The following is a 17,078-nucleotide window of genomic DNA, read 5'->3' on the forward strand; positions in this document are numbered from 1 at the left end:
ACCTGATAATAAATACATTATGTCCAAAAAAGTGTATTGCAGATATACTTCTTAAGGCGCGTTATGGAAAATGATGAGAGTGAGAGAGTGAAATTTTAAGATGCGCGCGCATCAGAAAAGTAACAGGTTGACGTTGGTTCATAAAATTTTCTGATGTTTGCGTTATTCGTTTATTTTTGGTTTCTTCGTCCATTATTAGGACAGGTAAAGGTTCAAGCCCATACAGCCGTATTCATTATTTAATAATTAATTGTCAAGGCCATCATTGCAATATTTTTACAATAATGTTCTTTCTACAAACGTAGAATAGCACGAGGAATAAATAATTTTAATGATTTTTGCTTTGTTAGGCCAAAGAAGAATGGCTTCTTGTGTGCATATGCGCGTACACACACACTTTTTTTTATTATAAGTAAACCCTAAATTATTTGCAATTAAAACAAGTATTTATACTATTGTTGAGTCCTAGTAAATTTATTCTATTTAGACGCATTCCATGACTGTTGGAGGGTGGGGCGGGGTCCATACAAAATTCCCCATTGTCCTTTAATAATAGTTTTATTTATTATTCAAACAAAACAAATCTTATAACTATATTTACAATCCTATGACTACATGAAATTAAAACTTTTATAATTAAATTAGATTTAATAAAAGTTACCAAATGCGCATTCTCACATTTTATTCAATGCCCTACGTTAAGGCGAAGAGTAAGCAGAAAACACGCAAACAAGGTGTTTTTAGACAAGTTTTTAGTGAAAATATACCATTTCAAGCTATGAACACTATTTAATCCTGTTACACACATCCTTAAGTCTTATTTGTAGTTTGCCTATGCTTGCTGTTGGTTAGATACTCCAGAGCCATTTTGAACTACTTCTTTTCCTTGCAGTTAAACAAGTTTTTTGGCATGGCATGACGCATTTTTTTAGTACAACTCTCAGAAAAGTTATTCTTATAGCTTGTACTTTTTTGTTTAGGCATATTTATTCAGATTAGTAATGAATAATGAGGATTGTAAGCATATAAACTGTTTTCCACCCAAGAATTTTGAAAATATTGGCTTTGTTACATAGATGGCGGCGAGAACTCAAATCGCTCAAGGTCGCTGGCATTTAGTGTCGCCTTAAGTACTTCTCGTGTCTTTCTCTCTATTAATATATAGCATTATCGATAAAAACATAATTTTTCTTATCAACATTTTTGCTGTCTGTCTGTCTGCGAACTTCCAATGCCTCTGGAAACACTGATATATTAAATTAGCTACTGTATTTAGATATATTTTAGGGATGATGTTTTAAGGAATGCCAAAGCCTGACGTCTCGTTGGTAAGCATTGACCAAAGGCTTCCAGTAGCAGAGGCTCTTGATTCACAGCTTCTCTGAAAAAAAAATTCGTCAGGGTATACGGCTGCAAGATATGTGAAGTAGCATTTATCACGGGAATGATCCGAAGAGCTGTTTCACCAGATTCCTGCCGCCGAATTCCACCTTCGCACGACACGCCACAAATTAAGATATCATCCCCACCATCTGGATGTGTGGCGGTCCTCCACAGTGCGGGTTTCGACGAGCTTTCTTCCACGTACTACAAAGCTGTGGAATGAGCTTCATTGTGCGGTGTTTGCGGGACGATACGACATGGTACCTTAAAAAAAAGCGCGTACACCTTCCTCAAAGGCCGCCAACGGTCCTGTGATTCCTGTAGCGTTGTAAGAGAATGTGGGCGGCGCTGATCACTTAACACCAGGTGACCCATACGCTAGTTTGTCCTCCTTTTATATAAAAAAAGTAGGATTATTTAGAATAAGCTATAATTTAAATGAGAATGTTGAAAAATTTATTACTACACGGTCACTTTTTCTCTGGACTTCGCTGGAACGTGAAACCCCCGACCTCCTTTCACCCCCTCGCGCTCGTCCTGTTATGTCAGTACGGTTTGCAGATTCATCACTGTTAGGTACATTTCGTGATATTTTCATGCTATAACCGCTTTGTTTTTGAAGATTTCCTTGATACGACTTACTTTTGTTGTTAATAGTTCTGTAGTTTCTGTTGTTCTGTGTCGCTATAATAATAAATGTGTGAGTTTGGCGTTATCGATTTCCATAATAAAATGACATGATGCAACTTCAACTAGTTTTCTCTGTTCTGTGCGCATACTAAAGTAGCCTGTTTTTAACGGTTGTCTAACAGCAGGAGACTATCTAGACGTATAAATTATCTAAGAGTTTCTTATATATTTTAAATATGTTTTGGTATCAGACATCATTTGCTCAAAAAATTTGACTATTGTATGGGAAATATTAACTAAAGTGCAGATTCCACACGAAAAGGATCTAATCAAAAGTGTTAGCACCATACCTATGATGAGTTGGTATAATGCGTGTAAGTGTTCAATTTTTATATCTCTTTTTCAATCGTTATTTTATTGTTTGCAGAGTTGTAACTCGTGCAAATGCCAGGCAAAATTTATACAATACTTCTTGCTTGCAAATAAGTAATGCAAGTTTAGAATAAGGATAAGATAATAAAGATAATAAGTTTAGAAAGTATGAGAGTGATATTGAAAGAAGAGTGAATGCAGGAAACATGGTGAATGGAGCTTTGTACTCCTTTTAAGACTCGTTTGGCTGTGCATGAGGGGTTGTTGGTTCCAACACTCATGTACGGAACTGAAAGTTGGGTATGGCAGAAGAAACATGAAAGCAGAATAAATGCAGTTGAGATGAGAGCGTTGAGAAGTATGATAGGAGTCAAACTTAGTGACAGGATAAGAAATAGTGAGATAAGGAAACGTTGTGGTCTGAAAGAAGATGTTGTGACAAAAGTTGAGAAAGGTATGCTGAGATGGTTTGGACATGTCGAGAGAATGAATGAAGAACGTTTGACGAAGAAAGTGTATAAGGCTAGTGTGAATGAGAGTGTTGGAAAGGGTAGACCTAGGTGGACGTTTCAAGATCAAATCAGGGACGTCTTGAAAAAAGGCCAAGTCAAGAGTATCCTAAACCGGAGAGCATGTATGAAAGGAATAATGAAAGTGGACGAAGCAAAACAAGTATGTAAGGATCGTAGCAAGTGGAAAGAAGTGGTCTCTGCCTACCCCTACGGGAAAGAGGCGTGATTTTATGTATGTATGTAAGTTTAGAATAAACCCTATCATTTCTTTTTTTACGTCAACGAGGGATCAGATGCCCCCTGGTTTCCGCATCAATAATTGTTTAATAATTTTCTAAGATATCAAATTTTTTTAAATATATGTTCAGAATAGTAATCGTTGGTCGTATGGTCGTTGACTAGAGAGTAAATACAGAGAGCTGAATTCTGGGCAAACGTTTTGTAACCAACCTGTAGTCATCCATTGAGACTTTTCCATCTTTGTCAACGTCCAATTTCCTAAGAACCAACTCGACTAAGTCTCGTACACCTTCGTCGGGATCTTCGTCACCTGGTTGCTTCAACAGTGAGTTTCTGTAACATTAATAACCGTAGTAACAAACTAGAAAATGCATATTTTTTCTACCATATCACTGGATGTCTTTTGAAGAGCCTGTAAATTCATATACCTGACAATTCTCCCGGTATGACGTTAAAATGCGGGTAGCCGAATTTTAACATTGAATCTGCATAGTTAGCAAAACGTCATCAATAAATTATGTTGATTATCAAAATTATATAATATAAAAACTGGGCGTCATTAATAGAGCACGGCAATACTTCAAGCCGGCCCATTCTAGCGCTCTACAAAGCGCCACTATGAAAGCCACATATGGAGTATTGCTGTCATCTCTGGTCTGGTGCATCCCAGTATCAGCTCGATCTATTTGACGGTGTACCACGCAGCTCAAATTGCCGAGGACCCAGTGCTCTGTGAACAGCTGGATCACTTGGCTTTTTTAAAGAATCCTGAGTGGCACTGCATTGTAATGGGCAGGGCGTATCAATAACCATCAGCTGAACGTCCTGCCCGCCAGATAAACATGATAGCAAACAATTATTACTTACTTGAGTAAAATAAACATTTCGTCCTTAGTAATAAATCCATCAGAATTCAAATCATAAACTCTGAAACAAAACGTCCTTTTCTCTTCAAGAGTACCCTTCAGTATAACGCTCAGACCCTTCGCCCAGGGTTCAAACTTGAGCGATCCTTCGCCAGAGTTGGTACCGCGGTCCCAAGTGCTCCAGATACGATCGAGAACTATTTCTTCTGTGACCAGATCGAATGTGTTATGCATCACGTCGCGAAATGTGTTCTGGTCTATACTCTGAAGTTAAACAATAATAATAATAAATTCTTTATTGCCATACACAACATTACAAATATCATATGAATAATAAGTTACGCAATTAAACAATAGGCAAAAGGAAAAGGCTCAGCTTCACCTGACATAGAATCACGGATTTATGTTTCCGTGCAGCGCTGTTTTTCAGCCATCCCCTCCTCCCTAAGGTGTTGAGTGGGAGTGGAAGTATTATGGCCTCCCGATTACCTACTTAAGCTATCTTTTTATAAAACTCAATATATTAATCAAAACAAATCTTATAACTATATTTAGAATACTACGACTACATAAAGTTAAAACTTTCATTACGTGGAAGTTAAGTTAAGTTAAGTGGCGTTAAGGGGTTCTGAGACCCAACCGGTTGGACCAGAGCCTTTCCTGCATCTGCCACATAGTTGGTTGAAGAACCACTTAAATCAAAAGATAAAAGCACTACATCAACAATACTGGGATAGCCTTGAGGAGAGCAGGCAAGCCAAAGCAGCTTTACCTTGCGCCGACTTGCGTTTTACCAGGGAAATCTTACAACTTAATCGGTGTCGATTAAGATTAATATTATGTGCGGCCACAGGTCACGGCAATTTTAACAGGCATCTTTTTAATATAGGTGTCACGGACAGCCCTCTATGCAGAGGTTGCCTGGGGGCAGAGGAAACAGCCGCTCACGTTCTGCTGGAATGCAGTGAGGTGGCAAACTACAAGGCGAAGCACCTGGGGTCACCAGGCGCTCTTCGGGAAGTCTTCCGAGACGTTAAGAAGTTGGGTGACTTCTTGGAGGAGCTTGGCTGGTTGGAGTAGCCTCTATCACCCTCGCACGCAAAATAGGCGCATATGACATCGAGTTGAAGCGCCCGTATGAAGAAGAAGAATCATTAAGTGGAAGCGTACCAAGAATACTGGGAGCATTACCGCGTTGGATAGCAAGGCTGATCCGTTGACCGATCCATTCTTTTTATAAAATGTAATAATTTAAAAAAGTGGTCTTATTACCCTTGCAAGTGTATGTATTTGTGTGTGTGTGTTTGCGTGTGTGTTGGCATGTGTTTATATCCGCATACAGAAAAAATCTTTTAGAGATAGGAATTTCCAGTGGATCTGGTTTAAGTTCTCCGCAGCAAGTTGCTTTTTTTAGTAGAGCAAAACGGTATTTTTTCTTAAAGCACCCGATACTCATTTGTTTCTGTAGAGGAGGGGGTAAGTCATTCCTAGTTTTTGCTGAAGGGAATCTGAAAGTTTCCCTAAACCGAGCTGTTTTGTGCTTAGGAATTATCATTATTATTATTAATAAATGTAGACCCGATTAGTAATGCATATAGAACGTCGAAGTGGCAAAAGCTAGGACCGCTATCCGCTGCCTCTTATTGGAACGAATCCCCTTAAGTTAAGGGTAGGGGCCTTAACCCCTAGTTATGCAGATGTCCATGGGCGGTTCCCGCACCATTTCCCATCAAATTCAAGCAATATTTTTACTAAAAAAGGATGCGATATCACTTATTGAAAGTCAAAAACTACCATCCATTCCAAAACGAATGCCTCGGACCTGAGAAGAACGGGCGCAACAAACTCAGCGGGCTCCTTTTTTTTCATCAAAAATAACAAAGTAATATTGTACAATTTAAGGGCGGTCGCTCCACTCCCAAACTGTGGCATCATTAAGAAAGTCTTTTATGTTATAGTAACCTTTACCACACAAACGTTTCTTAACAATTCTGTTGAATATCGTAATACTTTTGTTTTCAACATTTTCTGGGATCTTGTTATAAGGCATAGACATCGCCCCACAAAAGACTAACAAACTCGACTTAGACTTTCACAACATGACCCCTAAACTAAAAAAATAGATATATTATAATGCACAAAAAGTAAAAACAAGTGCGTATTTTTACACAATCTAATAATTAATATATTTCTAATTATAATTATTGTTATTACCAATTCTTACGGGAAGCACCAGCTTTCAAATAAAAAAGGAATCATTAAAATCCATTCACCCAGTTGAAAGTTCTGAGGTAACAAACATAAAAAATACAGTCGAATTGAAGACCTCCTCCTTTCTTGAAGTCGGTTAAAAATAAAGTCGATATCAACTATTTGCCGGTACTAAGTCAGCTGGGGAAAAGGCGGACGATTTAGTAGCTGCTAGTGATTTGCGTGCAAACACATAATGTCATATAGAAGTGAATTTATCATCCATAACCATTACTCAACAGTGGTTCGTGAATGTAGATTAAAGTCGCGATATCAACTATAGGTACGGACAGACGTGCTCAAAAAAGCGTGCTTTTAAGTATGCTTAAAGTTAGCATGCTCATGCAACTGTTCAGATTTGCCAGCAATAAGAATGCTTGCTTAAACATACTCATAAATAAGCATGCTCAAAGCAAACGTACCGGACAGACGTGCTGCTATTTGGCACCAGGCTCTTGGACAAAATGGATGTACAAAGATATAGTGACAGTGATATCCATACAGAACTCAATAAAATAATCATAGTCGCCCGCCGCGGATCGAGATCAAATCGATAATAGCATGCTAATAAGCAAACCTGTTCAGACGCGCTCGGAGCATGCCCCCTTCTACCCGCGCCTCAGGTAGCATGCTCGAAAATCAAACCGCGTCGGTTGATTTTTAAGCACGCTCTAAATAAGTATGCTCATTACAGTACACACGTGCTACTAATGAGCACATGCTCAATAAAAGCATGCTCTCGTGCTAGTAATGAGCACATGCTCAATAAAAGCATGCTCTCGTGCTAGTAATGAGCACGTCTGTCCGTACCTTAATGCTTTTTCGGGTTCCGTAGCCAAATGGCAAAAAACGGAACCCTTATGGATTCGTCATGTCTGTCTGTCTGTCCGTCCGTACGTCACAGCCACTTGGCCGCTTTTGAATACTGGATGCGTTATATATGTACTTAGTCTGCCCAGAAATACTGTTGCAATAAAAAAATATTACCGAGCAATTTGAAACCATTTAATTATAATGGTTAAAAACATTATAAACCTGTTGTTAAAAAAATCTGAGCTACCTTCAAGTGGCGCCTGAAGAAGTTTTACCTCTAAATTAAAAATGGTTAGTGACACCGACTACTAAGCTAGAGGCCCCGGGTTCGAATCCCGGTAGGTGCAAACATTTATATGATTAATATAGATGTTTGTTTCCGAGTCATGGATGTTTATATGTATGTTTAAGTAAGTATATTGTATTAAATATATGGTTGTCTTGTACCCACAGTGCAGGCTATGCCTAGTTTGGGACAAGATAATTTGTGTGAAAGTGTGACAATATTATATTATTATATTATATTTACGCCTCAATAATATGAGCTTATTTGTGATATCGGATGGGATGAGGTGAAAAAATGAAAGCAGCATTAATGATAAAACAAAGTCTTAGATAATTTAAACATCTAGATAGAGTCTCTTGCTGCTAGACACCAGCATGTTATTATGACCATTTATGGTCATAGAGAGTTTAAAGCGCGCTCAAATCGGCATGATAATTTGGAGTCTAAAACAATCCATAAGATTGGCTATCATCATCATTTCAGCCTGAAGACGAAAACTGCTGGACAAAGGCCTCCCCCCAAAGATCTCCACGACGATCGGTCCTGCGTTGCCCTCATCGAACGAATTTCGGCGATCTTGACCATATGATCGCTGCATCTTGTGGTACGGATATTGGCTATATCCATAAGTAAATATAAAAAATTCTTGAGAAACTATTACAGCTCATGTGCAAAACTAAATAAGTGGTTCTAAATTAATTGTCTCACATCAATCTTGGGTGCAGGTTGACCAACAACAGTAGGAGAGGCTGCTAGCTGCGCCGCGGAGACAAGTCTTCGGTACATTGAAAATAATGCCTCCAACTCATTCCTACAACAATTTTATTCAAATAAAACAAATCTTATAATAATATTTACAATACTATGATTACATTAAATTAAATGTATCATTACGGGGAAGCGTACCAACTACCAAGAATACTGGCGGCATTTCCGCGTTGGATAGCATGGCTGATCCGTTGACCGAAATAGCTGCCAGCGCTTGGGTTTCCAGTAGCCCTATTGAGGTAATAAGATATATTATCCGCGCCTTTGGGCCCCACGGGCCAAGTGTCTCGACACCAAATGGCACAAACATGTAGTCACTGAGACCGACATATTTCCGACATTTGCCGTCTTCCATAACAATTTAATAATAATAATAATTCGTCAACAATTTTATTAAATTGAATATAATATAACTTTATGATATAGTACATATAATTAGAACAAAATAAATATATTAGTAACATTATGAAGTTGGTGTCATGTTAAATATAAAAATTACGACATTCAATACTTATAACTTTTTTAATGACATATGTAATGATAATACGAAATGTATTGGTACCAGGTACTGGTTTCAGTAATAACTTAAATATTTTTTTGTTAAAATAAGGGACGAGATGAGCAGGACGTGCAACTGATGGTAATTGATACGCCCTGCCCAATACAATGCAGTTCCGCTTAGGAAATACCCAAAATTTATGAGCGGCACTACAATAATTGCGCTCGTCACCTTGAGAATTACCGTCTCATTTACCCAGTAATTTCACTAGCTACGGCGCCCTTCACGCCGAAACACAGTAATGCTAACACATTACTGCTTCACGGCAGAAAAAGGCGCCGTTGTGGTACCCATAATCTAGTCGGCATCCTTTACAAAGGAGCCTCCCACTGGTAAATGCACACCACACACATATATATATAATAAAAGTAATAATATTACAATAAAATAAATTCGATTCAAATTTTCCTCCCCAAATGAATGTTCCAGACCGTCCCATTGTAAAAAAAAAGTCAAAAACAAAACAATAAAAATAATCAATGAAAGCAATATTTCGATTAATTTCTTTTTCTAAAGGGTTGTCTTGAACCTACTAAAAAAAGGAGGAGGTTATCAAGTCTTGTTGTGTCTTATTTTTCGAAAATTGAAAGGGTTTACCAGATTGGTACCATTATAAAATAAATCAGATCCTTTGTAGAACCCGCCATGTTGGAATCCGCAAATAATTGACGAAACTTCTCATACTTATATCATTTGTATACTTTATATGTATAAAGAGGAAATACTTGTAGGTATGTCAAAAAAGGATTTCAGATTATCACTTATTGAACGTCAAAATCTACGATCCATTTCAAAATATATGCCTGCCTGAGAAGAACAGGCGAAATGAACACAGTAGGCCTAAGAAAGTAGCTTCTCTTTTAATAAAAACTACAATTAGATACGTAACAATTTGATTTATTTTTAAAATAGCCTGAGGGCGCTCGTGACAATTAAAAAAAATATCAGTAATAAAAAGTAATTTAAAAAAAACATGTAATCTGCAAATATATCGCACCAAATTGTGGTTTGCAACACTTTGCTATTATAATGAGTATATTTTTAACTTTAAAATTCAAATATTTTCCACCAGCGCGCGACCAGTAAAATATAAACAACATTATTAATGTCATACTTTTAAATAAAAACACTTTTTAAAGAAATAAAACGCGTGTAGTTGTAACTTTGTTTTTACATTTGATTTTTGCGTAAAAATTAAATTTTTATTACTATTTTAGTTAAACCGACGTTTCAAGACCTTCCCAGATCTCGTTTTCAGGGGGACTGCAAAGTTGTAAATACACGTGTTTTAATTCTTTAAAAAGTGTTTTATTGAAATGTGTAACACTCGGGTTAATCAAAGAAAATACTAATGTTATACTTGATTTTACGTAGATTTTCAAAAAATCCTTACCTGTTAAAATGTGTGGCCCGGTAGAGAGAATCGAGTGATTTCTCGTTAAGTTTCCGATGTGGCATGTTCAGTATAACGCGTCTACTTCGTCAGAAGGTCGTAAATATACTGAGGACTGAGGAGTGAGGACTTGTGAGTAATGAGTTTGTGGCTCAGAAAGGGGCCATACATCACGCAAAGGTCTTCTCTTTACAAACAATAATAGTAACTAAAGCCGAAAAGCTCGTAAATCTATCATAGTTCATTAAAATTGTAAAATATAATGTTATTATAGTTATTTGGGGTTATAGAGAATACAAACTAAATAAATAAGAACGGAAAATACCCTAAAAATTTTGATTTACTTGTGAATGTCTAAATACTGCTACGCTTTTGCGGCAAAAACGGCCGTATTTTTTTTAGGATTATTTAGAAGTTTGATTTTTTCACAACTTCAAGAGAATGTAGACTTGATTATATCGTTTTAATTTCATCTCGATATCTTCACGAGTTCCAGATATAAAGGGTCTTGACAGACAGACGGACCGACGGAAAACAAAGTGATCAGAACATTAAGGGTTGCTCTTTTTGCCTTTTGATATCTGAGAAAAGTTTAGTTAAAAAGAAAAAAAAATTACCGATGAAATGTTATATGTTAAGTGACAACTAACAAGTTATGGAAGAGTTTCTCAGTTAGATATAATCTTCGTTGTTTCGATATATACTAAATCACTACTTACTGCTGGTGTCTATAAGACACCTGTAACGAAACTATGTCAATTCTAGAAATTTCTTATTTAGATTTCTATTCAATGTATAAAACAAGGGTGCCATAGCTAGTGAAATTACTGGGCAAATGAGACTTGACTTCTTATGTCTCAAGGTGACGAGCGCAGTTGTAGTGCCACTCAGAATTTTTGGGTTTTTCAATAATCTTGAACGGCACTGCATAGTAATGGGCAGGGCGTATCAATTTCCATCAGCTGAACGTTCTGCTCGTCTCATCCCTTATTTTCATAAAAAAACAGAACATAACACCTAATTATTAACGTATATTTACGTGTATATTAAGTATCTTACTTGTTAAACCTGGTAGCTTTCAGCAGTATATTCATTTGTTCCTTCAGCAACTTGGTTCCAGGTATGACCGGCTTGACGCGAGGTCGTGGTTTGGGAGGTGATCCCTTCTCCGCTGCTGACCTCCCCGCGTTTAGGAACAGCCTCACACCTCGCATGGCTATGGCGCTAGCTGCCATACTTATCTGCTTCTGTCTTTCTGCCATTCTCTGAACAAGAAAGTCTATATGAGAACTTCTTCAGCGGCGTTGAGCACTTTTTCTGTAATGGGTATAAAATGTTAAACTCGCGTCAGGACACGTGGCCTGATCGAAAATTCGTTCGACGGTCGTTGAAACTATGGATGAAAGTTGATTTTAGTGAGAGACTAAACTTTTTAATGCAAAATAATTGTAATAGTTCTGAAGTGTTTAATTTTTTATGCAATATAAATTGTCATTTTTGTGTACGATTGCGCAATAAATTAATATTATTTTTAACCACATAAATGCTAGTACTTTTATACTGATAAATAAAGTAATTCGTACGAAATTATTCCCTAACCATTCCAAAATATTCAATAATGCTCAACGTTAATGTTCAAGTTTACACTTCTCACTCCCGGAGTGGAACCCCTTATTCTCTGTGTATCGAATACATTTAAAATTCATAATATTCCTTCATTTTTCCGATCTTAGTAATAACAATTTTTTTATAAGAAAAAGTGACGAGACGAGAAAAACGTTCACCATCATTTGTGTAAGTCAATTTATTGAAGTAGGCGTTACTTTGCGGAAATCCATTTATCCAAATTATTTGAGTTTTCTTTAGTGTTAATTTTATTAAATCCGCCAATATTTGTCTTTAAGCAATTCGACACGTGTTTCGCCTCTACACGAGGCATCCTCAGGACGTGTTGTCTCGCCAAATATTGGCGGAATTAACACTAAAGAAAACTCAACTCATTTGGATGTGTAAGTCACCTTAATTACAATGTAGTGTCGCACAGGATTCTCGAAAAACATAAAATTCTAAACGCAACCGCAATTCACTCTCCTTAGTACCTTAATACCGTAATTTCACTTGCTACGGCACCCTTCGAAGCGAAAAACCATAAAGATTTAACCTTACTTACCATGAAGAAGCTGACTGGTGGTGGCAATTTATTTATAAATTATTGAAAAACTTTTTACATAATTTATTAGTAATAATAAAAATAATATTACTTTTAAGGTACCTAATTAAACCAGAAAAACTTGCCTATACCTACCTATAATTGTGTGTACAACCACATAGAACTCGAGATAAATTCAGTGCTGCAAATGAAATAAATATGTAATTAGTTTAGTAGTAGCTTTCTATCGTATCTTCAGTCATCGATATCGTATTTACAGAATACTGAGTGATGAAGTTGTATAGTAATTTTTTTCATAATATTTGAATTCGCCGAATTCTTACTTCGCACGACACGCCACAAATTAGGATATCATCCCCACCATCTGGATATATGGCGGTCGTGGAGGACCGTTGTGTGGAGTGTTGTTTTCAAGGAGCTTTCTTCCACGTACTACAAAGCTGTGGAATGAACTTCCTTGTGCAGTGTCTCCTGGACGATACGACATGGGTACCTTCAAAACAAGCGCATACACCTTTCTTAAAGGCCGGCAACGCTCTTGTGATTCCTCTGGTGTTGCAAGAAAATATGGGCGACGGTGATCACTTAACACCAGGTGTAAATCACAATAAAAAAAACCTTGATAGTCGATATCAAATAAAAACTAATCGATATTAGACATTTACTGATATAAAAAAAATCGATATTAGAAATATACTGATGTAAATTCTAGACCAACCTTAATTGCTTTTCTAAGTAATAAATCAAAGTATTGTTTCAAGGTGAACGTTGCCAATACTAAGGAAACCATTGTGAAATAGTTAAAGTTTTAGAACAATTTTAGTTCAATTAGCTAGAGGAAGTAAGTTATCGCTTGTAGTTTGCCGTGCGAGGCACCACAGGTACGGAGTAGGTACCAGGGCATCATAAATTACCCGCTGCTTTAATTATGCGCTTCAAGATAGGAATTGAGCTACTCGTGGGTCATGAGTGCTTTCAGAGCACGAAGTCCGTTTCCTAGTTACTAAACTCTAAATTGAAATTAAATTTTAACGCAATTTAGTAGTTACTTGCTTATGAGCTTACTATTGTTTTTCAAGGGATTTAGACAAAAGAAAGACTTTTACAAAAATGAACGAAGATGTACCTAAATGATATTTAGGAAAAGTTTGTTTGTATTATAGTTTAGTACTGAAAAACATTCAAGCATATTTCTAAGGTAAAAAGGCATAAAAGGCATTTATTTTCTCAAAATTTAGAATTCTTTATTTTTCTATATTTTCCTTTAGAATTCTTTTTGATGTCCTTTCTAATATACTAGATACTACTACCGCTTCGGAAACAAATGGCGCTCTGAGAGAGAAGAAGCGGCGCAAGAAACTCTCCCAGCATTCTATTTTTTTTTGCGCTATTTTTAATAAAAATATATGATATTGTACTGTCCCAGGCTGTCGGATCACTTAGATATTCAGCTATGGAGTAATAGGATTTACGACAGAGCCATGTTTTAATAAAACATTTAAATTTATTTATAGATAATGGCTGAACAGTGGCTGGGACTTTATTATAAAAGTGTATACCCTTAAAGCTATTATGTATCTTATGAAGCCCACTAGAATAAGTTACAAGCAATCCCTTACTTCTAGTGTTTAATAATGAAAATCACTATTATGAGCAAAAAGGTGACGATTTTTGTGAACGTATATTAATTTTTTATAAATGACTGACAATGAACAGTCATAATATTTATTTCTTAAAATTTTTCTTTGAGAAATCTTTGCCATAGAAATTATTTATGTAAACCTTCCTTGAGCTTCAACGAATCTATTACAAAAGATTTCATTGAGATCGGTCGAATAGTTTAGGAGTTATTAGGGAACATACAAACATACATTCCCTTTTATATATATAGATTCCTCGTAGGGACGTAACTTTTTTATAGACCTAGCAAAGTATTTTTGGATTGAGTACCCAAAATAATATTTCAGTGGATTAATACAAATACATACCTATATTTTCAAAACATTTCTTAAACAAATATATTTTTACTGCTTTGAGCCTGTATTGATAGATTTTTTTAAAAGAACCCTTCGGAGCTATCATGACAATCTTATTTTAAGGCGAAGAGTAAGCAGAAAACACGCAAACATGATGTTTTTAGACAATTTTTGTGGTGAAAGTATAGCATTTCGAGCTATGAACACTATTTAATCCTGTTACACATATACTTAAGTCTTATTTGTAGGTTGCTAATGCTTGCTGTTGGTTAAAGTTAACACTGCCGAGCCTTTTTGAACTACCACTTTTCTTTGAAGTTAAACAAGTTTTTTGGCATGCCGTGACGCATTTTTTTGGTACTTCTTCTAGAAAGGTTATTCTTTTAGCTTGTACTATTTTTTGTAGGTTCATTTATTCAGATTAGTAGTGAATAACGAGGATTGTATGCATATAAACCGTTTTTTTTTTGATAATATTGGCTTTGTTACATAGATGGCGGGCCTGCAGCCGTGAACTCATATCGCTCAAGGTCGCTGGCATTTAGTGTCGCCTTAAGTTACAAAACGCCATTAAGTAACTCTTCGTCAGATATATTGTATTCAAACATCACTTGTTTGGAACCAAAAACTTTCCGCTGTGCGTTGGTCGCTTGAGACTTTTGACTGCATACTTTTCCAATCCAACATTGTGTCTGTGAAAATATTTACCAGTGGGAGGCTCCTTTGTACAGGATGCCGGCTAGGTTATGGGTACCACAACGGCGCTTATTTCTACCGTGAAGCAGTAATGTGTAAGCATCATTGTGTTTCGGTCTGAAGGGCGCCGTAGCAAGTGATATCGAAATCTCGAGCAATTGCCAATTTCGTGGTCATCTGGAGGGCAAAGCCAAATTGGCTTCAAAGAAACTGGGCATCATTAATAGAGCACGGCAATACTTCAAGCCAGCCCACATACTAGCGCTCTACAAAGCGCAGGTCCGGCCACACATGGAGTAGGTATTGCTGTCATCTCTGGTCTGGCGCACCCCAGTATCAGCTCGATCCATTTGACCGAGTGCAACGTAGAGCAGCTCGAATTGTGGGGGACCCAGTGCTCTGTGAACGGCTGGATCACTTGGCGTTGGGTAGAGAATTCGCTTCATTGTGTGTCTTCTACCACATTTATCACGGGGAGTGTTCCGAAGAGCTGTTTAACCTGGTTCCTGCCTCCGAATTCCACCTTCGCACGACACGCCACAAGTTAGGATATCATCCTCACCATCTGGATGTGTGGCGGTCCTCCACAGTGCGGTTTTCAATGGGCTTTCTTCCACGTACTACAAAGCTGTGGAATGAGCTTCCTTGTGCGGTGTTTCCGGGACGATACGACATGGGTACCTTCAAAAAAAGCGCGTACACCTTCCTTAAAGGCCGGCAACGCTCCTGTGATTCTTCTGGTGTTGCGGGAGATTGTGGGCGGCGGTTTGTACTCCTATTCCATAAAAAAAATACTGGGCAAATAAGACTTAACATCTTGTGTCTGAAGGTGACGAGCTCAATTATAGTACCTCTAGAAATTTCGGAGTTTGGAGTCAGAAAGTTTTTCAAGAATTCTGAGCTGCACTTCATTGTAGGCAGGGCGTATAATTACCAACAGCTGAACGTCCTGCTTGTCTCGTCCCTTATTGTCATAAAAAAATCCACGTATGCAACGCTAACACTTTCCGATACAGCTAGGAATCATTGTATTTTTTATAGTAAAATATTACTTGGTTGAACACATAATACCTAGATACTACAGCTGTCATCATAAAGTATCCATGTTATCTTTCATGTCATGAAACATCACATGTGTGTAAGCAATTTCGTACTTTATTATGTTTAAAGTATTCAAATTCTTCTGACGTCCAGATACAATAACAAATATGATCTGCAAGTGAAACTATTTTTGGGTTCTGTTGCCAAATGGCAAAAAAACGGAACCCTTATGGATTCGTCATGTCTGCCTGTGTGTTTGTCCTTCATTTTGTCACAGCCACTTTTTTCCAAACTACGAGAACTATACTGTTGAAACTTGGTAAGTAGATGTATTCTATGAAACACAATAAGATTTTCAAAAATTTTGGTTGTCCCCAAAATAGATACTTAGGATAGGTCTATGGATAGGTTTGCGCGAGACACACTTACAAAGTGGTAAAATATGCCCAACTTCTAAAATAAGATAATTATAAAACTAAAAAATATATATGAAGTACATTACCATGCAAACTTCCACCGGAAATTGGTTTGAACGAGATCTAGTAAGTAGTTTCTTTTTAATAGGTACGTCATAAATAGTAAACCCCAATTTGCCTCCAACATTTATAAGTATTATGTTACTTGCTGCTACGGAGCACTTCATGGGCGAGTTCGACTCGCACTTGGCCGCTTTTATTTTGTTAATGTAACACGTAACGTAAATGTAAAGTTTCTTTAAATCCTTTTTGGCTTAAAATAATTGTGTATGAAACAAAAAGATAACAAAGAACAATCATCTAGCGCCAATGTCTATAATAGCCGAAAGCTGTTCCGTCAAAGTGTATCTAGGACACGCAATCCAATTGAGAAGAACTAGCAAGAAACTCTAAGGTCAATCTTTTCAAATAGATTGTTATTTAATTAATTAATTGTTAATTCTAAGTAATGTATAATTAATACACATTTATCAATTCTGAGACAGACATGTTATTAGTCGGAGCTTAAACAATTTAAATACATATGTGGAAACTTGTAATTAGCATTTATTAATCTATTTGTTGTGTGAAATTTTGTAAAAATTACTGTAAGTTTACCAAATAGGATATAAAAAAATCATCAGCCGAAAAACGTCCACTGCTGGACA

General features: G+C 36.8%; 1 protein-coding gene and 1 long non-coding RNA gene across 5 annotated transcripts in view; both read right to left on the bottom strand.

Moving 5' to 3' along the window:
- The window catches only part of LOC126968774 (uncharacterized), a 384,859-nt gene that overhangs the window by 259,408 nt on the left and 108,373 nt on the right, over positions 1-17,078 (bottom strand). The window lies entirely within an intron of this gene.
- Positions 593-17,078, bottom strand: part of LOC126968736 (calaxin) — a 199,376-nt gene continuing 182,890 nt past the window's right edge. For 3 of the 4 annotated variants that reach the window (XM_050813845.1, XM_050813844.1, XM_050813843.1), the window contains 5 exons: positions 11,132-11,337; positions 8,061-8,163; positions 4,005-4,267; positions 3,348-3,470; positions 593-1,381 (listed from right to left, as the gene is read on the bottom strand). In XM_050813845.1, the coding sequence (XP_050669802.1) occupies positions 1,273-1,381; positions 3,348-3,470; positions 4,005-4,267; positions 8,061-8,163; positions 11,132-11,334 (801 nt within the window). In that variant the 5' untranslated portion in view covers positions 11,335-11,337 and the 3' untranslated portion in view covers positions 593-1,272. Of the gene's footprint in view, positions 1,382-3,347; positions 3,471-4,004; positions 4,268-8,060; positions 8,164-10,072; positions 10,157-11,131; positions 11,338-17,078 lie in introns of those variants that run through there. The other variant, XM_050813846.1, reaches the window with a different exon arrangement.

This window comes from Leptidea sinapis, chromosome 16, assembly GCF_905404315.1.
Source record: "Leptidea sinapis chromosome 16, ilLepSina1.1, whole genome shotgun sequence".
Lineage (NCBI taxonomy): Eukaryota > Metazoa > Arthropoda > Insecta > Lepidoptera > Pieridae > Leptidea > Leptidea sinapis.